Source organism: Oratosquilla oratoria, chromosome 9 (assembly GCF_046742065.1).
Source record: "Oratosquilla oratoria isolate Oo_2021 chromosome 9, ASM4674206v1, whole genome shotgun sequence".
NCBI classification, from domain to species: Eukaryota; Metazoa; Arthropoda; class Malacostraca; order Stomatopoda; family Squillidae; genus Oratosquilla; species Oratosquilla oratoria.
The window spans coordinates 15,541,704-15,566,703 of record NC_134785.1 but is presented as its reverse complement, the minus strand read 5'-3'; the positions used below and the strand labels follow the sequence as shown (position 1 = coordinate 15,566,703).

Genomic DNA, 25,000 nt, shown 5'->3' with positions numbered 1-25,000 from the left:
AGCAGTCATGGGGCAGCAAATACTCCCACGGTGGTACTGCAACTGCATGTGGTTCATTTCAAATTATGAAAAGAGCTTGGATTCTGTTATACTGGGCTTTAGATTTAAGCTCCAGTAGCCTAATTTGGAATCCACTGGATTGGGTCCACATTTGATTTTCTCTCTCTCTGGTTTGAGGGGCTAGTATCCACTCAGACCTCAACCTTGTAGGTGGTCTGGAATAGTTCACACATGAATGCAGGAGACTCATGTGTCCATGGTATGCCAGTGAAACGACAATACCTGGAGGAAGTTGAAGACGCACTTGCACCAAGAAGGGACGGTTCACACTCGGTATCAACTTTCCTAATCAGAGATGAACCCTGGGAGCAATATGAGGTGACGAAGCTTCAGTTTGCCATTTACTTAAGAAAACTTCCTAACCCAGCCCCTCTATTACTAAACAAGGATTTGTTTTGTTACATAAACACGTGTTAAAAATGCAACCTTTATTTCCATGTAAAACAAACTTACTCCAATAAAACAACTGCAAAGTTTACACAAGTTTTAGAGCTCAACACTTGAATCCATACATTTACAACGACATTACCTATTTTAGAGTCTTCTTAAATGTTTCTGCATGAGGGTATGAGAGGGGGGGGGTTGCCAATTAAATGAAGTGGCCTTATTGTGGATGTGCTGTGTCTTGCTACATTGCTTCGGACTCAGGACACATAATGAGTGAGATGCAGGGATGACCTGTCATCCATGAGGAGCCGAAATGGGTGTGAGGGAGGGGTGGTGGATGGGAGTGGAATAGGTGGAGGTGAAATGGGAGAAAGTGGAATTATGCTTTTTTGGCTTCAGCTATCTCCCTGGTAAAGGGGGAAGGATCACTTGATATATGTATGTAAAAACAGTTCAAACATTTCCATCTACTCTGGTGATTAGAAATAAGTTATTTACACTTTCACAAACTAAATGATAGGGAATGTACTATCATTATTCAAAATTAGCTCTTCCACATTTCATCAAAACAAGTTTTTGTACATATTTAAAGTTATGACAATTGGAGAGTAAAAAATGGGATCCCAAAGTAGTGGTCCTTTCCTGTGTACTACAATTAGGTAAATACAGTAAGGTAAGTATAGAACAATACTTTGGTTGGTCAAGTAGGATATATTCACTTAGATGAGGGTTACAGAATGAGAAAGTTATTTAATATTCCTTCTTTTTCCTTTGTTCAACTTTTTTTTTCGAAATTCGGGAGTGAAGAATCACTCCCACAGGCTTTGTTTGAGCTCGTGTTTTTGTTCAACTTGTGCTATAATATTAATCATAAATACTCTGGGTTAATGGATTCATTCAAATGTGGTTGTTCCAACAGAACCACACTGGCAGGATATTATTGAAACATCTACTACAACCTACCATCAGCTCCATGCAACACATCTATATAAAACCACACATACAACACTCAGATCACAAAAGAAGCAGACTGACCACCAAACCCTGTACTCATACTCCCCTCAGACATCAGCCCTACAGAGAAATCCCTCATAAAGGACAAATGTTGCTATCAATCAGTTATTGCCTGGAGTTTCATTTAGCAGAAAACCCACAGCCAATGTGTGTGGTGATAGTTCCTGGAACTTCCAAAAAATCTCTTTAGGAAGACTTTGGACTGCTGTCTGCATTTATCACTGTATTTACATAGTTGTATTTTACAGGAAGAGAGCTATGCTCATAGTGACCCGCTTTTGTATCTTTCAGTATCCAGTTTGATCTTTAATTCTTATACAGTATAGTTTTTGCACTCACTGTTTCTTCATTCAATTTGTTCTAAACATCCACCAATCTGTGTGGGAAGCTATTTATTTATTTATATTTTTTTCCAGATCTCTTCTGTAACTATCCTTTTTAAGTTTCTTTTCATGTCCTCTTGTTTTACTTTTAATCCACTTTAATAAATAATCTCTATCAAGATCTTCCATCCCTTTAATAATTCTGTAGATGGTTAATAGATCTCCTCTTTCTCTTCTTTGTTCCAGAGTTCATAGTTCAAGTTTGGCCAATTTTTGTTGGTATGTCAATTTGGAGAGTGTTGGTGCCATCTTTGTCATTGCTTTTTTAATTCTTTTAATTTCTTTATAGTTTTTTTTTTTAGTACTGGGTGTCCATAGTGTTGCAGTGTACTCCAATCTTGGTCTTATCAATGTAGCTAATATTTTATTTACCATTTCTTCATACAAGTAGTCAAAAGCCACTTTAAAAGTTTCTCTGACTATTCTGTAGATACGTTTGTCTGGTGCCATGTCATTGCTGATAGTTACTCCCAGGTCCCTTTCAGAGTTGACTTTTTTAACTTCCTTTGTACCCATCTTATATTGTCTCGATATTTTATTTTTACTTTTTCCAAATTCCATTATACTACATTTCTTGATATTGAAGTTCTCTTCACACTTTTGACTCCATTCCCCGACTTTGTCCAGGTCTTTTTGTAGTGATTTACAATCTTCCTCTGTACTTACTCTCTTTAGTAGTTTTGTATCATCTGCAAAGAAGTTCATATAACATTCCACATTCCATGGGACTGTTTCTATGTCACAGACTCAAAGCAGTAAAGACAAGAAAATAGTTACCAGCTGTCAGCTTTCCATGTGTGAAAAAGTGCAACAAATACAGTTAAAGTTCATTAAGAAAGATCTAGGATCCAGCCCCGTGACAGAATGCCAGAACCCCTTAGGGCCTATTGATGGAGGTGAGGAGGTTTATGGCTTTTGAAAATAGGCAGTTTTTCTGTCCATCTTGCAGGATCACCACATGCAGGTACTTGTCATTGATGCCACAGAAGTTGCATAATGTATGGATTATATTTTAATTCAACTTTGAGCAATTAGGGATATTCTCCATCTATCACTCTGTCACTCCATCAGACGATCCAATTCTGTTCTCTTTTAAAATCATGTCAAGATCTATCTCAGTCTCTTCAACTTTGATTTTAAACTCTTCCTCTTCTTCATACATCTCCTCTACCTTTATCCTATCAATTCTTGATCTTTTATATTCATTTCTCTCAGCTTCACAAGAATTGGAAAAATTTTGGTTTATGTTATCATTATGAATCTTTGCAGTGGCTGGAGTAGAACATGTAACTATAGAATAATCACACTGATGTGGATCCTCACATTTTTGATAACAGTTAAAAGAACTTTCTTTTGGAAAAACTGTAAAACACTGTTTCAGTTTTTTACATTCCTGGTTTGAATTACTCCGAGTATGCTTCCGAAGCTGTAATGAGCTAGAAAATGAAGCATCACAAATACTACATTTGTAAGACTTTTCACCAGCATGCACTCTAGAAATATGCCTGTTCAGAAAACGCAGTTCAGAAAACGAACCTGAGCAATGAGGACACTTATGAGGTACCTTACCTGTGTGAACGGGTAAATGAGTTTTCAAATGATCCGAACGAGAAAAACGAGCATTGCAGAGTCTGCATTTGAACGGCTTCTCGCCAGTGTGGGTTTTCATGTGCGCCTTCATGTTGCCCGCAAGAGCAAATGCTGCTCCACAGAACTTACAATGATGTGGTTTCTCCCCTGTATGAAACAAAGCATGGCCTTTTAGAGTTTGGCTGTGAGAAAAGGAAGCATCGCAAAGGTTGCATCTATATGGCCTTTCGCCTGTGTGAGTTTTTATATGTTGTTTCAACGTATTCTTTAACGCAAAGGTAGTACTGCAGTGTTCGCACTTGTACGATTTCTCCCCTGTGTGGACTTTGAAATGTTTTTTTAGTCCTGCACATTGAGTAAATGAAGCATCACACAAGGTGCACCTATAAGGTCGTTCACCCGTATGTGTTCGAGTATGCACAGTTAAGTTCGTTTCAGTTATGAATGAAGCACTGCAGTAATCACACTTGTAAGCTTTCTTGTTCTCATGATCCTTCAACTTGTGATATCTAAGACCACTACTGGAAAAGAAGGAAGCATCACATAACTTACATTTATGTGATTTCACCCCTAAATGTTTTTTCATGTGCTTTGTCAGTTCACTTGGCCACAAACACGAAACCTTACACATAGTACATTGATATGGCTTCTTTCCAATATGCTTGCTCATGTGAAGTTTTAGTCCTGCAGACCGGGAAAAGGATGAGTCACAGTGGTTACATTTATAAGGCTTAATGCCTGTGTGGAGTCTTAAATGTTCTTTCAAATGCGATGAGGTACGGAATGTAGAAGTACACACTGAACATTTATGCGGTTTTTCACCAGTGTGTCTTAGAATGTGAGTTTTCAGAGTTCCTGACTGAGCAAACGAAGCATCACAATGAGTGCAGCTAAACGGCTTCTCTCCTGTATGTGTTCTTAAATGTGTCCTTAATGAATAATTAGAAGGGAATAAAGCACCACAGACATTACATCCACGAGTTCTAGATTTAATCTTTTTAGTACTTGAGGCATCAACATCCTTTGAAGGTGTCTGTTTCATGGATTCCATTTCCTGCTTAGGTTTACTGATCCTCTTCAATGATGTGTCTCTTCCTACTGAAGTGTTTGGCAACGATTGGTCTTTACTTGTACTTCCTGCAATAAATCAAACATTGCAAATTAGGATGTCAATGTCTTGTTACAATATTTGCGGATCATCATGAACATCTCATAAATAATCAAAGTTTTCATGCTAACATGAAAAACAGTAACCCATGGATACAATCAATCTGTTGTTCTGGTTCTTTCTTGCATGAGACCCATGGTTCCCAAGAAAATGACCAAGGCCACTAGTTTAGTCCATAAGATACTCAGTAAAGGTTACATGTTACTGTGTTTTCTGTGTAGTGTTTGCATCTGGTTCAACTGATATCTGCTGTGAGGCTGATTCTGTGTTGGTATTGTTTTAATGTTGGGTGCCTTGAACATAAGCATGCAAGTGCAATTCTTGTTCATCTTTGGAGTCATTTTTCTGCTGGTTGACTTCTGGGGGAGTTTGGTGATGTAGAGAATTTGGCAGTCAATTACAGGGTGTTTGTTTTGTGATCTGAATGTGTATTCACCTAGTTGTATTATATGGGAAAGGAAGCTATGCTCATAGTGACCTATCTTTGTATCTTTCAGCATCTAGTTTGTTTTTAAATTCTTGTATAGTTTTTGCACACACTGTTGCCTCATCCAATTTGTTCCAGGCATCTACCACTCTGTGTGGGAAATTATTCTTTTTCAGATCTCTTCTGTAACTATCCTTTTTAAGTTTCTTTTCATGTCTTGTTTTTCTTTTATCCCACTTTAATAAATCTTCTCTGACAAGGACTGCCATCCCTTTCATAATTCTGTATATGGCCAGTATGTGTTTTTGTATGAAAGATTTGTGGAGTACTGGGGGAAGTTGTTTTTATGTTGCATTTGGTGAGCTGTGTCTGTTTGATATTATGGAAAAGGGCGGGTTCAAGTAATTTTGTTCATTATATAATGTGTGCCTATTATTCTCATGTGTTGTTCTATAAAAGGGATTTTAGTTTACATGTATAAATGCTCTATCGGTGTTGTTTTGTGGTGTAGCCAGTTATTAGTCTTTGTGTTTTATTTTGAATTGTTTGTAAGATATCTTTATTGTCTTAATTTTTGGATAACCATAATGTTATTCTTACTAGTTGTTCAATTCATTCATCCAATGCTCCAGATCTCTTGCTAGAGATTCACAGCTTCAAGATGACTGACAAAATCCATCAGATCAGCCAATCATTCACTAAGAAATACTACATTATTGTCCAAGTATGGCTAGGGTGGGGTAGCATAGGATGGGGTGTTCGGTGTAGACTATGTGATGGCTACATCTGTGGCAGTTTGTTTCTGTAGCCAAGCCTATTCTATGGTGTTGTTTCAGTGCTGGATGGTAACCCATTGTCTTACTTGTGTGGTTCTTGCTTCTCTTGGGAGAGTTTTTTCTGTAGAGACAGTGTCAGGAGAGGTTTAATGCAGCATGGATTTTGGTGGGCAGTCTTGAAAAACTTGTTTTGTGATCTTGTGTGAAGGGGTTGTGTGGTGAAGGTGTTTGTTGTTGTAGATGTTTGAGTAGTATGCTGTCAGTGTCCTTTTTTTTATGTAACAAGATGGGTTTTATGCCTTTGTTTTTTGGCTACCTCCCTGATAAGGGGAAAAAAAGCCTTTGGTATATGTATGTAATAAGATGAGTGAGTAGGACTGAGTGGTCTTGGTTATAATTATCTATCATTTTCATGCGATGCTCTATGAGAATTTTAGTACATCCTGTTATCTTCAATGCTTTATTTTGTATATTCTTTTGGGTGTCTGTTCATTTTCCTGATTACTGGGAACAATGCTGTGGAAGCAAACCCAAGTGTAGTACTAAAATCCTAATTGTAAACTGAGACTAGTTTCCTTCTGTTGACCAAAGCCCATGCCTGCTACTAATATTGTATTCACCTACCTAGTTGTATTTTACAGGAAGGGGAGCTATGCTCGTGGTGACCTGTTTTTGTATCTCGCAAGTTCAAGTTTGTTCTTAAATTCTTGTATTGTGTTTGCACACCTTATTTTTTCATCCAATTTGTTCCCTATATCTATCACTCTGTGACTTTCTTGTTGCAGTCCTCAAGCCACTGCAGAGGGAATAAGACCACTTGTGCTTCAAGTATCGTGGACCAAGACCAAGGTCTGGGCATTTAGGGGGTTACTAGATCACACATTTTAGTCTGTTCATGCATGTGGCAAAGATATTGAGGTCCTGGACAATTCAACATACCTTAATAGTATAATGTATAACAGTGGTGGGTCATGTCAGAAAGATCTGTGAAGAACTGGCATTGTCCATGATATTATGGACTTGCTCAACCACAGTACTGAAAATAGCACTGTCAATATTTATACAGGAGGACTACTATACCAAATCTTCTAGTTGCTTGCACTCCATTTCTTGCTGCACAGCTATGAGCCATGGACATTGAATGCTGAGTTGAAAATGCATCTCAACATCTTTGATGCCAAGTGCCTCCATAGAACTGTGGGGTATCATTGGAATGATTATGTATCAAACCAGAAACTGTTCCATGACTGAGTCTAAGCTTGTTACCAGGATAATTCATGAGCATGAACTTCAGCCATAAGTGCCAGGATTGTCTCCACAAGGGGCAACCTTTAGTGGAGGAGATATAAGGGACCCCCACGGAACTGGCGGCTAGAGCAAATCAAGTGAACCTACCAAGAGCTATCTAGGATGGGAATGGTGGCTGCATGGGAGTTTGCTCATGGAGATTGGTGATGGTGTACGAGTAAAGCAATGCATCCTCTAGCACATGCTCCTGACAACAACAATGATAGCAATATTTTCTCTTTGTTTATTATTTGCTTGATTTTCCTTTATTATTAGTTATCTGTCAGTTTATCATTATTTACCATTTACCTGTTTCTTTATTATCTAACTATACCTATGCATTTATTTTATTTATTATTATTTATATTTTTATAATCTTTATTTTTTATTTTTTTATTTATCATTACTATAATAATTTTTTTCATATCAGACCTAGTTATGGACCAAAAGGTCTCCTGTTGGCACACTCCACTTTTATAATCTTTTATGATGATGATAATGGAGATTCTGAACATCTAATCCAATGGGCATTTCTTGGATTTATGGTAATCTGGGGTAAACAGTGTTACTTAGAATGTCTGAGAAGATAGACATTATGAATGATATCATCTATAGTTCTAGCTTACTGGGGTAAATTTCTGTGATGTGCCTGCTCTGTTACACTTGGGGTACTGGTCTATTATTGATAGGTCATCTGCATGCATTAGAGTTTTGAGGCATTCTGGGTTTGGGGTAGACAGGTTATGTTGGAATACATCAGACAAATTTTCAACCTGATCCAGACACCTGGTACCAGACCTGTTACCAGACCCTTGGGACCTCACATCCATGGGGAGGTGAGTTGTATACTGGGTTTCAGAAACAACATGGGGAATCAGTTGTTTGAAGTTCTACAATATTTTAGTATTTTTTTTCTTCCATCCTCTGCTCCCTCCCTCAATTTCATAATGCATCCTTAGGTAGGACCAGCACAATCACACTGAGAACAAAGAACACCTCATCCTACAGTGCCTCACACAAAGGATTACAAAGTTGGAGCATCCCGACAGGAGACCTTTTGGTCCATAACTAGGTTGAATGCAGAAAAACATATAATAATGAATAAAAAAGTAATAATAAATATTACAATAATATAAATAATAATAAATAAAATAAATAAATGCATAGGTATAGTTAAATAATAAACAAACAGGTAAATAGTGATGTGGTTTAACGTCACAAACTCCCCCCTATGGGAAGGCTAGGACGGTGCCCCTCACAGAGGACTTTGTAGCGTGGAATTTAATGAACCATGCCCTTAATTCAACTTCGCCGATGGTAGGGTTCGAACTGACATTCCTTCAACCTTCGCCGTAAGTAACGACACCCTAACCCGCTCAGCCAACAAGCTTCCAGGTAAATAGTAAATAATAATAAATTGACAGATAACTAATAATAAATGAAAATCAAGTAAATAATAATAAACAGACAAATAATAACAAACAAATAAACATACATACATACATATACCAAAGGCTTTTTCCCACTTACACGGGGGGTAGCCAAAAAGAAAAAGGCATAGAAATCACTCCCACCCATTTCATTTCCCATATATTCCACTCCCCTCCACCCTCCTCCCTCCCTCCTATCTTGGCACCTCCTGGATGACGGGTCATCCCTGCATCCTGTCCACTACCCTGGGTCAGAAGCAGTGTCGCAAGACACAGCACATCCACAGCAAGGCCGCTTCATGAATTCGGCGGCCCTCCCTCTCCCTCCACTCATGCAGGAAAGGAGAAGACGGGGAGAAATCCCTTTGGGCTCTGTCAAATTTTTTCTCATACATACTTCCTCACCTCCCATCCCCCACCCACTCCCCCTCATGCATCACAGCCTCATCTATACACAACCCTTCTCCATTCACCCCTATCTTCTGTCCTCTCCCGTCTTTCCTCTACAGACATTCCTCTCTTTTGTAAAGCCCCTTTCACCCCATCCATCCATCTCATCCTAGGACGCCCCCTCATATTAACTCCTTCCACACTTCTTTTACTAATCTTTCTTCACTCATTCTTTCCATGTGTCCAAACCATCCTAATACTCTTTCATCAACCCTATCTCCCAGCTCCCTTTCCACCCCTGTTCTCCTCCTCACCTCCTCATTTCTCACTCTATCTAGCCTAGTAACCCCTATCATACTTCTCAGACATTTCATCTCAAACACATTCAAACTCCTTCTCTCTTCCTCTCTCATGTTTCATGTTTCTGCCCCGTACATTGCTGTTGGCACAATCACTCCTTCATATAACCTCCTCTTAGCATCCATTCCCAGATGTCTATTTCTCATTACAATTTTTAATCCACCAAGGCATTTACTCGCTTCTCTCAATCTACATTCTACCTCCACCCCCACTCCTCCCTTTCCTGTCACATTCGCACCCAAGTATCTGAAACTATCCACTTCCTCCAGTTTCTCACCCTTAATGCTCACTTCCAGCCTACTGTCACTCTCTCCCCTTGTACATCTCATCACCTTACTTTTGCCCACATTTATCTTCAGCTTCCTTCTTTCACACACCTTCTCAAACTCTGTCACTAACTTCCTCAATCCCTCCTCTGATCCTGCTACAAGTGCAGTGTCATCAGCAAACAACAGCTGGCTCACCTCCCACTTTTCTCCATTTTCTTTAATCATCTCCAACCCCTGACCCACTACCCTTGCATTCACCTCTCGCACCACCCCATCCATGTAAAGATTGAACAGCCAGGGCAACATAACACACCCCTGATGAAGTCCCACCTTTACCTCAAACCATTCACTCTCTCCATTTCTAATCCTAACGTAAGCTCTACTACTCTCATAAAAACTCTTGACAGCTCCTATAAGCTTTCCTCCTTTCCCGTATATCTGCAGTACCTCCAAACAAACAAACAAATAATATAAAACAACAGCACAATATCTCTTCTGAGTGATGTATGGGCTTGCCCAGTGGTTGCAGCCAATTACCTGGGAACTGTGGGTCATCTGCAAGAGAGACCTACCTAGGACAAAGGACTGATTGACTAATTGATACATTAGATACCAAAAGTGATAGTATTGCTCTATGGGAGACCCTATTATAGTTTTTTTTTTTTTTGCTTTTTGTTTTTTGTGGGGGGGGGGTCTCTGATAGATGGAAGACTTAAGATATTCTGCATTCTCTGCCAGTTTAGGGAATATCAAAAACCTTAATTCTACCTACGGCCACAATTACTGCTCTGTCATGAGTTATTCTCTTGTTGTAGTCTTTCACAATATTACACAATTATAAGATAATTTCTCTGAGAAATCTGAGCCAACCCAGATGTCTCCAATATCTAGATGCTGCTGGTATTCTGCTAGAGAAAGTCTGTGGTAAGGGGGAGCAGTTACTAGTTGTCACCTCTTGTGTGAGAAAAGAGAGAGAGAGAGAGAGAGAGAGAGAGAGAGAGAGAGAGAGAGTGAGAGAGAGGGAGAGAGAGAGAGAGAGAAAGAGAGAGAGAGAGAGAGAAAGAGAGAGAGAGAGAGAGAGAGAGGGAGGGAGGGAGGGAGGGGGAGAGAGAGAGAGAGAGAGAGAGAGAGAGAGAGAGAGAGAGAGAGAGAGAGAGAGAGAGAGAGAGAGAGAGAGAGAGAGAGAGAGAGAGAGAGAGGAGGGAGGAGGAGGAGGAGGAGGAGGAGGAGGAGGTGAGAGAGAGAGAGAGAGAGAGAGAGAGAGAGAGAGAGAGAGAGAGAGAGAGAGAGAGAGAGAGAGAGAGAGAGAGAGAGAGAGAGAGAGAGAGAGAGAGAGAGAGAGAGAGAGAGAGAGAGAGAGAGAGAGAGAGAGAGAGAGAGAGAGAGAGAGAGAGAGAGAGAGAGAGAGAGAGAGAGAGAGAGAGGAGCATATAATTTACATTCAAGAACCTAAACATATTACTTTATTTGCACTGCTACTTTTCAATTCAGTGATGTACGTTTTTTAAACTCTCCTTTCAACTGACATTACTTTATACTTGCTGATACTTACTCTCATCTTATCTCCAAATGTGTCTCTACAAACACTGTTATCAATTTCATACAGATGGCTAACAAGAGTGGAGGGGAGTGAACAGAGGCCTTATTTGGCTAAGTGCCACCCTAGGACAAAGTGCCACCCTAGGGCAAAGTGCCACTTAAGGACAAAGTGCCACTCCAGGACAAAGTTCTCAGTGATGCCCCCTTCCCCCATCACCACTTCCCATCTACATCATCCCTTACAGCCTGTTTTGGCAATTGGATTGCGAAATAATTAAACGGATTTTAAAAATGTTATTTAATGTCCCTATTGCAGAAAGCACAAGGGAAAAATAATTCATATTCCGTTGATTCTAACGCAAAATTCGTATATTACGGTGAAATACTCAGGGCTCCTTTGACCCCTTTTTTATTATAATTATTTTGTCAGCTTTGTGGGCAGCATATCCAAACTAGAATTGGCACCCTCCTAAATGTGCTGCCCCAGGGCATATGCCCCCCTCCCCCCTCCATGTGAGGGCCCTGGCAGCAAGATAAGAGTTTGCAGATGACATTGCCCTTGTAGCCATGTCAGAGTAGTTAATGGAGGGACTTAGGAGACTACACAAGAGGATGAAACATAGTAAATGTGGGCAAAAGTGAGGTGGTGAGATGTGCAAGGAGTGAGGGTAGCAATGGGTTAGAGGAAGGTTTAAAAGGAGAGACGCTAGAAGAAGTCAAGAGCTTTAAGTATTTGAGTCTGTAGTGGCAAATGAGAGAGGAGTGGAGGTGAATTTCAGAATAAAGGAAACAAGCAAATGTGTGGGGGAAGGAATATTACCGTGAGAAATAGGTATCTAGGATAAACTAGGCACATAAGTATGTTGTGAAATGATGATATGATGATAATGATATGGTTTAACGTCACACACTCCCCCCCCCTATCGGGAGGCTAGGACGGTGCCCCTCACAGAGGGCTTTGTGGCGTGGAATTTAATGAACCATGCCCTTGGTTCAACTTCGCTGGTGGCAGGATTCAAACCACCCTCACCTCAACCTTTGCCACAAGTAACAACGCCCTAACCCACTTAGCCAGCGAGCTTCCAAAGAGAAAAGTCGCAAGGGAGCAAAGTGACGAAGCATGGGGTGCAATCTGGTGCATACTGGACTGAATATTAATCCAGAACACAAAATTATTACAAGCAACAGTTACAAGCCTAAACATGTTATGGTTTTATTTATGTATTCATCTGTTTTTATTTATTCATTTATTCATTTTATAGTTTGGTTAAAAAAAAAAAAAAAAAAAAAAAAATATTGCCAAACATGAATTCTTAAATACTTGGAATTTCATAAAAATGCACAAATTTCATCAGCCTGGGATGAAGTTGAGAAGATTGTACAAGGGAGTGGCTGTGCCCATAGCACTATATGGAGCAGACTTTATTTCAATGAGGCAGAAAGGGAGTCCTGCACATGAACTTGTTTCAGGTAACATCTTTGTTGCCTACCTGCCTCCAAATAAGATTTCAGTTATTCAGCTGATGGATCAGGGAATCATTCACAAGTTTAAGCATTTCTACAGGGGCCACCATTCCACCTCATGCATCACAACATCTTCCATATACAACCATTCTCCATTCACCCCTGTCTTCTGTCCTCTCCCATCCTTCCTCAACAGACATTCCCCTCTTCCCCAAAGCCCCCTTCACCCCATCCATCCATCTCATCCTAGGACGTCCCCTCATGTTCACTCCCTCCACATCTGCCTTCCATACCTCTTTTACTAGTCTTTCTTCACTCATTCTTTCCATGTGTCCAAACCATCCTAATACTCTTTCATCAACCCTATCTCCCAACTCCCTTTCCACCCCTGTTCTCCTCCTCACCTCCTCATTTCTCATTCTATCTAGCCTAGTAACCCCCATCATACTTCTCAGACACTTCATCTCAAACACATTCAAGCTCCTTCTCTCTTCCTCTCTTATGTTCCATGTTTCTGCTCCATACAGTGCTGTTGGCACAATTACTCCTTCATACAGTCTCCTCTTAGCATCCATTCCCAAATTTCTATTCCTCATTACACTTTTTAATCCACCAAGGCATTTACTCGCTTCTCTCAATCTACATTCTACCTCCACCTGTACTCCACCTTTTCCTGCCACATTTGCACCCAAGTATCTAAAACTATCCACTTCCTCCAGTTGCTCTCCCTTAATGCTCACTTCCAGATTCCTGCCACTTTCATCCCTTGTACATCTCATCACCTTACTTTTACCCACATTTATCTTCAGCTTTCTTCTATCACACACTCTCCCAAACTCTGTCACCAACTTCCTCAGTCCCTCCTCCGATCCTGCCACAAGTGCAGTGTCGTCAGCAAACAACAGCTGGCTCACCTCCCACTTTTCTCCATTTTCTTTAACCATCTCCAATCCCTGACCCACTACCCTTGCATTTACCTCTCGCACTACCCCATCCATGTATAAGTTGAACAGCCAGGGTGACATAACGCATCCTTGACGAAGTCCCACCTTTACCTCAAACCACTCACTCTCTCCATTTCTAATCCTGACACAAGCTCTACTACTCTCATAAAAACTTTTGACAGCTCCGAGAAGCTTTCCTCCTATCCCGTATATCCGCATAACCTCCCACAGTGCCTTTCTGTCTACCCTGTCGTAAGCCTTTTCCAGATCCATAAAGGCCCAAAAAACATCCTTCCCCTTTCCTATAGCTTTCTCACACATCTGTCTTACCACAACAATCTGATCTACACAACCTCTACCTGTCCTAAATCCACACTGTTCCTCACCAATTACTCCCTCTGTTCCTCTCCTAATCCTCTCAATCAAGATCCTCCCATAAGCCTTCCCAACTACACTTAACAAGCTAATCCCTCTGAAACTACTACATTCACACTTGTCCCCCTTTCCCTTGTAAAGTGGAACTATACAAGCACTCCTCCAGTCCTCCGGCACTCCACCTTCTCTCCAGCAAACATTAAATAACCTCACCAACCAGTCCACCATCACTGTACCTCCTTTTTTAAGACATTCTGCATGGCATCCATCCAGACCAGGTGCCTTACCTGCTTTCATCATCTTAACTGCTGCCTTCACTTCATCCTTCCTTATTTCTCCTCCATTTTCCTCACTCATCACTCTCATTTTCTTAGCATTTCCCACTGCAGCTATCTTTCCCTCCCTATCCTCCTTCACATTTAGCAACTCCCTAAAATATTCTGCCCATCTTCCCCTTACTGCCTTCTCCTCCATTATCACCTCTCCATCTGCACCTTTTACCTTTTCTTCTCTACTTGATTCGCCTCCTCTTCCTCTCTTAATTTCTTTCCAAAACATCTTTTTATTACTTTCAAAATTTTCTGTCATACTCTTACCCCATTTCACATCTGCTCTCCTCTTTGCCTCCTTTACCTTTTGCTTTACTTCTCTTTTCTTTTCTTTGTACGTCTCATATGACTCCCTCGTCCTATTTTGTAACCAATCTGTGTAAGCTCGCTTCTTCTCTTCTACAACCTTCTTCATTTCCTCATCCCATCATTCACTACCCTTCCTTCTATTTCCTCCTGTCCTTCTTGTTCCACACACCATCTTTGCACACTTTGTGACTCCCTCCTTGAACCATCCCCATTCCTCCTCCACACCTACCCCTACTCTATCCTTCACTCCCTCCCACTCCTCCTTCAGCTTCTTCTTGTACTCTTGTATATATATATATAATATACATATACTGACAACCACATTATTGAAAGTTATGACCTTACAAAATCATGGAACTGTACTTACTAGTAATGCTCCTATTGTCCATCTCCAAGGATAGCATGCGAACATCTTTTGCTGAACTTTCATTCACAGAGCTCATATCTGTATTTGGTATACAATCTTCTAATTTATTGTAACTTCTGCAATGATAAAGTAATAATTTCATAAGTTCCTTGGGAAAAGTCTTAATTTCTTCTAAATTAATAATCACATTCATTTGGATAAACGAATTAAATAAAAAAATTCTGCCATCTTTGTGAATTGTGGGTTGCAATGCCCTCCTAGTCTCTATCAATTATGTGTGTGTATTTACCTAGTTGTACCTGCCTAATTGTATCTTACAGGAAGGAGAGCTATGCTCATCGAGTCCCGTCTTTGTATCTCACAGTGTCTAGTTTGCTCTTAAATTCATGTATTGTGGTAATTGTCATTGAGAACTTTCGTGCTTACCTTAGTTTGGGAAACTTTACTCCAAGTGTTATCTTCTTCGATTCAGTAGCCTTTCCTGAAACTTCGAACCACGCCTGTCGTAACTTTGAATAAAATACAATTAAACTCCCCTCCTCTTTATTTTATTTATCAAATATATGTAACAATTTTGGTTTAATAAATTGGGAATTAACTCTGAGAAATTACTAAAGTAAATATTAACCCGTGGCCTTCTGAGTTCTTTTCGAACTCGTAAGAGTCCCTTGGAATACTGTGCGCACTAACGTCGGAACACGGGAACAGTGATCAGATTACCCTGAGCTCAGGACGAAGAAGGACTTCTTTTTTGGAAACCTCTAACCAAGGGATCAAGTCTTCGGTTCAGAAGGCCTTCAAGAATATGAGTATGTGTATTTACCTAATTGTAGTACACAGGAAAGGAACCATCTCCTATTCTCTAATTTTCTAACATACCTAGACTCAAAATCATGTAGTTTCATGTTATATTATCTTTGATTTCCAATTATCATACTTAGATTTGAACTCGTGTACTGTTTGAACTTGGGGTATATCACCTAAGCTATTCCACATCATCTATATGGAAAACTGTATTTCTTCAAATCTTTTCGACATGTAGTCTTTCTTGATTTACTTTTATGACTTCTTAAAGCCCTCCCATCTTTAAACAGGAGCTCTCTTCTATCAATGCTATCTATCCCCTTTAGTGACCTGAGCACTGTAAACATATCACCTTTCTTTTTTATCTTTCAAAGTTGGCACACCCAGTATTTTAAGTCCTCATATGGTTTATCTGCTAGTTTAGGGACCAGGTTTGTTGCTGCACTCTCTATTCTCTCACTCTTGCTTATATCCTTCAATATGTGTGGGGCCCATGCTACTGACATTCTAGTCTTGGACATATGAGGGTTTTGACGAGTTTTTTCATCATCTCTTGATCTATATAAGGGCACGCCATTTTGATCACTTGGTGATTTTCTTCATTTTTATTCTGGTAGTGGTGATGTGTGCGTCGACTTCGGGCGTGGCATGGGGGCTAGATATGGGAATGGAGGGAAGGTTGAAGGTTTGTGTCGAGGGGAGACTGGTTCTCTCATAGAACGCGTCCCCTCACTCTCGTTTAGCACACGCTTCGTCTCATGTGCACTTCACGGCGGTGGACAAGTAAAATCAATCACGGCGGTGGACAAGTAAAAGCACTCACGACGGTGAACAAGTAAAGGCATTCACGGCGGTGGACAAGTAAAAGCAATCACAGCGGTGGACAAGTAAAAGCATTCAGGGCGGTGGACAAGTAAAAGCATTCACGGCGGTGAACAAGTAAAGGCATTTACGGCGGTGGACAAGTAAAAGCATTCAGGGCGGTGGACAAATAAAAGCATTCACGGCGGTGGACAAGTAAAAGCATTCATGGCGGTGGACAAGTAAAAGCATTCACGGCGGTGGACAAGTAAAATCAATCACGGCGGTGGACAAGTAAAAGCATTCACGACGGTGAACAAGTAAAGACATTCACGGCGGTGGACAAGTAAAAACATTCAGGGCGGTGGACAAGTAAAAGCATTCATGGCGGTGGACAAGTAAAAGCATTCACGGCGGTGGACAAGTAAAATCAATCACGGTGGTGGACAAGTAAAAGCACTCACGACGGTGAACAAGTAAAGGCATTCACGGCGGTGGACAAGTAAAAGCATTCACGGCGGTGGACAAGTAAAAACATTCACGGCGGTGGACAAGTAAAAGCATTCACGCGGTGGACAAGTAAAAGCATTCACGGCGGTGGACAGGTAAAAGCATTCACGCGGTGAACAAGTAAAAGCATTCACGGCGGTGGACAAGTAAAAGCATTCACGGCGGTGGACAGCTAAAAGCATTCACGGCGGTGGACAGCTAAAAGCATTCACGGCGGTGGACAAGTAAAATCAATCACGGCGGAAAAGTAAAAGCACTCACGACGGTGAACAAGTAAAGGCATTCACGGCGGTGGACAAGTAAAAGCATTCACGGCGGTGGACAAGTAAAAGCATTCTCGGCGGTGGACAGGTAAAAGCATTCACGCGGTGAACAAGTAAAAGCATTCACGGCGGTGGACAAGTAAAAGCATTCACGCGGTGAACAAGTAAAAGCATTCACGGCGGTGGACAAGTAAAAGCATTCACGGCGGTGGACAGCTAAAAGCATTCACGGCGGTGGACAGCTAAAAGCATTCACGGCGGTGGACAAGTAAAAGCATTCACGGCGGTGGACAAGTAAAAGCATTCACGGCGGTGGACAGGTAAAAGCATTCACGGCGGTGGACAAGTAAAAGCATTCACGGAGGTGGACAAATAAAAGCATTCACGGCGATACACAGGTAAAAGCATTCACGGCGATACCCAGGTAAAAGCATTCACGGCGATACCCAGGTAAAAGCATTCACGGTGATACACAGGTAAAAGCATTCACGGCGATACCCAAGTAAAAGCATTCACGGCGATACACAGGTAAAAGCATTCACGGCGATACCCAGGTAAAAGCATTCACGCCAATACGCAGGTAAAAACATTCACGGCAATACACAGGTAAAAGTATTCACGGCGATACACAGGTAAAAGCATTCACGGCGATACTAGGTAAAAGCATTAGAGGCGATACCCAGGTAAAAGAATTCACGGCGATACACAGGTAAAAGCATTAGAGGCGATACCCAGGTAAAAGCATTCACGGCGATACACAGGTAAAAGCATTCACGGCGATACACAGGTAAAAGCATTCACGGCGATACCCAGGTAAAAGCATTCACGGCGATACACAGGTAAAAGCATTCACGGCGATACACAGGTAAAAGCATTCACGGCGATACCCAGGTAAAAGCATTCACGGCGATACACAGGTAAAAGCATTCACGGCGATACACAGGTAAAAGCATTCACGGCGATACACAGGTAAAAGCATTCATGGCGATACACAGGTAAAAGCATTCACGGCGATACACAGGTAAAAGCATTCTTTCACCACCCCTTGTCACCACTGTCACCACCGCTGTCGGTCGTCGACCATACACGTATATTTGACTTGTAATACCACTCGTCTCAAGGCCCCTTGCCTTCTTTACGTGAGTTTCACTAAATATTCAAGTTCCTCTTAAGCAGTAGGCCCAATGCCTTGTATTTCCTGTAGTCTCACTATTTTCTAGGCCCCGTGCCTAGTTCTCTCGTCCTTTGGGTTAATAAAAGGGTGGTGAATTTTCTTTCTTCTTTCACTGTAATTTCACCTTCTTGTTACACTCAGGATCTCTTTCTCTCGTCTCTACATCGTCTCTCTCGATCGTCTCCCTAGATCGTCTCTCTAGATCGTCTCCCCAGATCGTCTGACGAGATCCCGTATCCTACGCTAAGCTACCTTCGTCTGACGTCACTAATTTTTCTAATCCAATCTCCGGTGACTTCTGAAGTAAATGTCACTCCTTATGGGCGTGACTTTGAATTCATGCACCAATAGTTTTTTTCTCCTCCACCTTGCACCAATCCGGAAAGCCATTGCAATGCCACTAGCAAAATTGTTTACCTCAGCATTAGTCAAACGAAGCTAACCTGCGCTTACAGAGTTTTGATTACATCATCGATTATAAAACAGTCACCACCGTCGGTGTGTTTACATAGACATAGCGTCACCTCAATGTTATCAAAACAACAGGCGAGCAGGCAGGCTCATTTCCATTCGTACAACTACCGGCCTCTTACACATTCACGGCGATACCAAGGTAAAAGCATTCACGGCGATACACAGGTAAAAGCATTCACGGCGATACCCAGGTAAAAGCCATCACGGCGATATACAGGTAAAAGCATTCACGGCGATACCCAGGTAAAAGCATTTACGGCGATACCCAGGTAAAAGCATTCACGGCGATACACAGGAAAAGCATTCACGGTGATACACAGGTAAAAGCATTCACGGCGATACACAGGTAAAAGCATTAGAGGCAATACACAGGTAAAAGCATTCACGACACTATACATGTAAAAGAATTCACGGCGATACCCAGTTAAAAGCATTCATGGCGATACCCAGGTAAAAGCATTCACAGCGATACACAGGTAAAAACATTCACGGTGATACACTGGTAAAAGCCTTCACGGCGATACCCAGGTAAAAGCATTCACGGCGATACCCAGGTAAAAGCATTCACGGCGATACCTAGGTAGAGGCATTCACGGCGATACACAGGTAAAAGCATTCACAGCGACACACAGGTAAAAGCATTCACGGCGACAGAGGTAAAACCAATTCACGGCGATACACAAGCAAAACCAATTCACAGCGACACAGGTAAAACCAATATACGGCGACACACAGGTAAAACCAATTCACGGCGACACACAAGTAAAACCAATTGACGGCGACACAAAAGTAAAACCAATTCACGGCGACACACAAGTAAAACCAATTGACGGCGATACACAAGTAAAAACAATTCAAGGCGAGTTATAATACTATATTTTATTGAAATATTTAAACAAATATTGGAGTTGAGATAATTCGCAAAGACGCATGATGCTTTGTGATGTCATTGTACTTTTCAGGGTTCGATGAGTCTCTGCTGATCACAGGTATGTAGTTTTATGCTTCTAATATGAACGTTGTAATTCATAGGGGTATCACATAATAAAGTCGGTGGGGCGAGTTAAAAAGGATGGGAAAATTTGTCAGAAGTTATAATATTCTTCGCGTAAGGCAGATTTGTGAGAAGGCTTTGGGAAAAGGTAAAGATGTGGGAAGTATTGTATATGTATAGGACAGGAATAAAGCTATTAATGGCAGCCAAGAGTTTTTACGAGACTAGCAGAGATAATATTATAATCGGAAATGGAGAGAGCGAGTGGTTTGAGTTGAAGGTTGAGCTGTGTCAGTGCTGTGTTATGTCACCATGGTTGTTCAATGTGTACATTGATGGGGTGGTTTGGGAGCTAAATGCGAGGGTGATGGGCAGGGGGCTGGAGGTAGTTAGATATAGTGGAGGAAAGTTGTAGGTGAGACAGTTGTTCTGTGCGGATGACACTGCGCTCGTGACGGAGTTTGGGAAGATATGTGATAGGAGGAAATTGAACGTGAATGCGGGGAAAGGTAAGGTGATGAAATGTACAAAAGTAGATGGTGGCAGGAAATTAGAAATAAGTTTTAAAGGAGAGAGGTTGGAGGAAGTGGATATTTTTAAGTATTTGGGAGTCGCATGAGGCAGGCAATGGAGGAGTGGGAGTGAAGATAAACTGTAGAGTGAGGGGAGCGAGTAAACGTCTTGAGGGATTGAAAAGTGTCATGAAAATTGGCATCTAGAGAATGAATGTAAGAAGATTATATGAAGGGGTGATTGTACTTATGACACTGGGGCGGAGCCTTGGAACTTAGGAGAAGTAGAAAGGAGAAGTTTAAATGTGTTTGAGATGAAATGTTTTAGAAGTATGGTGGGCGTTAGAAGGTTGGATAGAGTGAGAAATGAGGAGGTGAGGAGGAGAGCGGGGGTAGAAAGGGAGCTGGCAGACAGGACTGATGAAAGATTACTTGAATGGTGGGACGTGTAGAAAGAATGAGTGAATAAAGATTAGCAAAAAAGAATATGGAAATCAGAGGTGGGTGGAGTGAACTTGAGGATACTAAAAAAAAAAAAAAAAAAAAAAAAAAAAAGTTGGATGGATGAGATGAAAGGGCCTATGAGCAAGAGGGGAGTGTCTGTTGAAGAGGGAAGGGAGAAGGGGGGGGGATAGGGGTGAGTGGAGACTGGTTGTATATGGATGATATTTTGATGCACCCTGAAGGAATATCTCCCCATCTTTTCTACTTTCCGCATGAGGGACGGGGAGGGAGGGTCTCCGTGTAAATGAAGAGTTCCCTGCTGTGGATGTCCTGTGTCTTGGTGTATTGTTTCTGATCCCAGTAGCGGGTGAAAGTTAGGGATGACCCTTTCCCCGCTGTGGAGGTCCTGTGTCTTGGTGTATTGTTTATGATCCCAGTAGCGGGTGAAAGTTAGGGATGGCCCTTCATCCACGAGGAGCTAAGATGAGAAAGGAAGGAAAGGGTGATGGGTATGAGTGGAATAGGTGAGAGTGTGTGTGCTTTGGCTGTCTACCTCCATTATAAGGAGGGAGATGTCCTAGGTGTATAGATAGATAATCTGATACTAGTCTATTACCAAATCAAATCAGTTAAAGAATACAAAGAATAGTAATAATAAATAATGAAAATGGCTTCCAAAAATCAATGTCTTATTGAAATATAAACACTGGGATGAATTGCTTGTCTCTTTTATTAAGTGGCTAAGAACTACAAACACAACTGATTACCGGTGAAACAATAGGAAGTTGTCGGTAATCAGGGTAGGAGGAGCGGAAAGATATCTGGAATTCTAGCTGCTGTTCTGTAGAGGCCAGTACAGGCTCGTAATGTTGATTTGGTGAAGATCGGAGGGAAACTAGATAACTTAAGAAAAACTGTATGGCCAGGGAAGTTCACAGCGCGGTTTAAACATTTCTCTTACTATGTGGACAACCTGAGACGCAAACACGCCAAGTCTCATACAGGTTTGAAATTTGCAACAAATATTTCCGAACCCACAGGCTACCGTCCCAGGCTCCTTAGTGTTCATGTACTATTCTATTACTTGTGAGGTGTTGAAATTTGAACATTATTTTATCTGTCCTGTGTGTGTATTTACTTAATTTTAGTATACAGGAAAAAAAATAACACTCAAGGGGCCCTGTTTCTTATTTTCCTATTATTATACTTAGAGTTAAATTTATGCATGGTTACAGTTGGGGTTATATAACTTTCTAAATCATCCTAAGTGTATGGTATGGATTGATATGAAAATGTATCTCTTCACACCTTTTAGACATTTTGTCCTGTTTCAATTTGTTCCCATGAGTTCGTCTATTCCATCCATCCCAAATCAAGATATCTCCTCTGTCAATTTTATCCACCCCCGTCAGTGACCTGAACACAGAAACTAAGTCACCGTTTTTCCATCGATCCTTTAATGTTGGTAGTCTAATGCTTTCACTCTCGCCTCGTATGGCTTCCTTGACGGACTTGGAACAGATTTTAATGCTGTTTTTTGTATCTTCTCGATTTTGCTTGTATTTTTCACTTTGTGGTGGGATTATTCAACTAATGCACTTCCAGTCTTATACGGACCCTGCAAACACTATCACAGCCGACTAGGGTCGCCGCCATCGACGCTAGACAGCACTACGCCCATCTGCTCACTGAATTCCCCGACGTCTTCAAGCCTAAGCTGAGGCAGACGCCACTGATGGTAGCTAAACATGGCGTCTGCCCCTACATCAAGACGTCTGGGGCCCCGGTATTTTCCAGATACCGTCGCCTACTTCCCGAGAAATTCACCGTCGCCAAAGAAAACCTTCCTGGACATGAAGAGACTAGGCCTTTGCCAAAAGGCCCCCAGCCCTTCGTCCTCCCCTCTCCATCTCGTCAAGAAGAACGTCGGTTCCTGGCGCTCCAATGGAGACTACCTGCGGCTAAACATGATGACGGAACCTGACTACTGGCCAATCCCAAACATCACCGACGTCACCATATACCTCAACGGGGCCAAGATTTCTCGACATTAGATCTCCTGAAAGACTATTACCAAGTTCCAGTGCATACAGGCGACATATTTCGCCTTTGCAGTTATTTCAATTCCCAAGGGATATTGTAATTAGATGATGGCCTTTTTGAGCTATTGCCAATTTCTAATGTTTTACATGTGTATGTGTGTGTGTGTGCGCGTGCGTGCGTGTTTATGTTTGTTTGTGTGTGTTGGGGTATGTTGAAGATGTATGTGATTGAGGGAAAGCTGTTGGGGATAGTTACATATATTATGGTAAAGAAAGGAGTGGTTCGAGGTGAAGATAGGGCTGCGCCAGGTTTGTGTGATGTCACCATGGTTATTCAACGTACACATGGTTGGGAAGATACCGAAGGTAATTGCGAGGATAATGGGAGGGGACTTAAGAAGTTCAGTAAGAGTAAGTAGAATGAGAGATGAACCAATTGTTGTTTGTGGATGACACTGCGCTTGCGACTGGGTCAGAGGAGGGACAAAGACTACTAGTTGTAGAGTTTGGGTGAGTACGTGAGGAGTAAAAGCAAGGATGAGAGCGCAGAGCTCATATACATTTGGCCCGATGTGCGGGCGGTGCTGTAACCTTAAACACAGTACATACATACATATACCAAGGCTTTTTCCCCCTTTCAAGGGAGGTAGCCAAAAAGGGAAAGGCATAAAAACACTCCCACCCATTTCATCCCTAAATACACTCCACACCCCTCCCACCCTCCCTCTCATCTGAGCACCTCCTGGATGACGGGTCATCCCTGCACCTTGCCCACCACCCTGGGTCAGAAGCAGTGTCGCAAGACACAGCACATCCACAGCAAGGCCGCTTCATTTAATCGGCGACCCCCCCTCTCCGTCCCCCCTTGCAGTACTGTAATGTTTTCCAACCCTGGGCGGGGACCGAATTCAGACCACTGAAGTAGCAGGCGAGTGCGGTTATACTACAGCAACAAGCCGCTGTATGTGTGTGTGGTTCCTTGATTATAAGTTCAGGCACTCTCACAATCTGTAATTTAGTAAGTACAAATTTAAGTGCTATTACATGTTAGTGAACTTAATCCTGTTTCAGTAATCTGAACTGCAGAACGCATTATGGCGAATTCATCTAAAAATTGTGGAGGTTTTCAATGGAAACTTATTCACACGCCATCATATTTTTTTCTTTCTTTTACTTTTCCACATCTTTTGTTTGAGATGAGGTGTCTGAGAAGTATGATGGGGTTACTAGGCTAGATAGAGTGAGAAATGAGGAGGTGAGGAGGAAAACAGAGGTGGTAAGGGAGTTGGGAGATAGGGTGGATGAAAGAGTATTGGAATGGTTTGGACACATGGAAAGAATGAGTGAAGAAAGACTAGTAAAAGAGGTATGGAAGGCAGGTGTGGAGGGAGTGAACATGAGGGGGTGACCTAGGATGAGATGGATGGATGGGGTGAAAGGGGCTTTGTGGAAGAGGGGAATGTCTGTTGAGGAAGGACGGGAGAGGACAGAAGACATGGAGAATGGTTGTATATGAATGATGTTGGGAAACTATTTCATATTTTGTTTATTTTAAGGCAAAAATCGTTGACTACGGTCAAATATTCAGGGCGTCTATGACCTCTTTTTGTTATGATTATTTTGTCAGTCTTGTTGCCGGCAAATCCAAGCTAGAATTACGGCTTCCCTAAAAGAGTTGCCCCTCAGACATACGCCCCCCCCCCCTTCCCTGCCCCATGTCAGCGGCCTGGATATAATCTAGCTGACCTTCTTCGATATCTGGAAAGCCACCCAACAACCGACTGTGTGCATGATATTGTGTTTTATTTATATATTTATTTGTTAGTTTGTTTATTTAATTAGTCATTTATTCGTGTACTTACCTACTTATTTTCACATGTTATAGTTGCACCAAAGGATACATTAATGATTTCATAACGAATAATGCAATCATAAACCTTTATCAAAGAAGTGTTCGTGAATCTGTGAGCGTTTTTTTTTTATATTATTTATTTTTCAAATATGCTTGTGAAATAATTTTACCTACTAAAATGTTTATTGTTTACATGTTTCATTTCTGTGAGAATCAACACCGTGTGAGATCGAAACCTTTATTGGTACCAATAAAGGTTTCG

General features: G+C 41.5%; 1 protein-coding gene across 1 annotated transcript; it reads right to left on the bottom strand.

Annotated features, from left to right (window-relative positions):
* Window positions 1–464: 464 nt before the first annotated feature.
* On the bottom strand, window positions 465–15,169 carry LOC143028259 (uncharacterized). Its single transcript, XM_076190088.1, has 2 exons — window positions 14,869–15,169; window positions 465–4,571 (listed from the first exon to the last, which is right to left on the bottom strand). Exons 1-2 carry the CDS (start codon window positions 15,059–15,061, stop codon window positions 2,896–2,898), a joined length of 1,869 nt encoding a protein of 622 aa, XP_076046203.1. The 5' UTR covers window positions 15,062–15,169; the 3' UTR covers window positions 465–2,895.
* Between the last annotated feature and the right edge of the window lie 9,831 nt (window positions 15,170–25,000).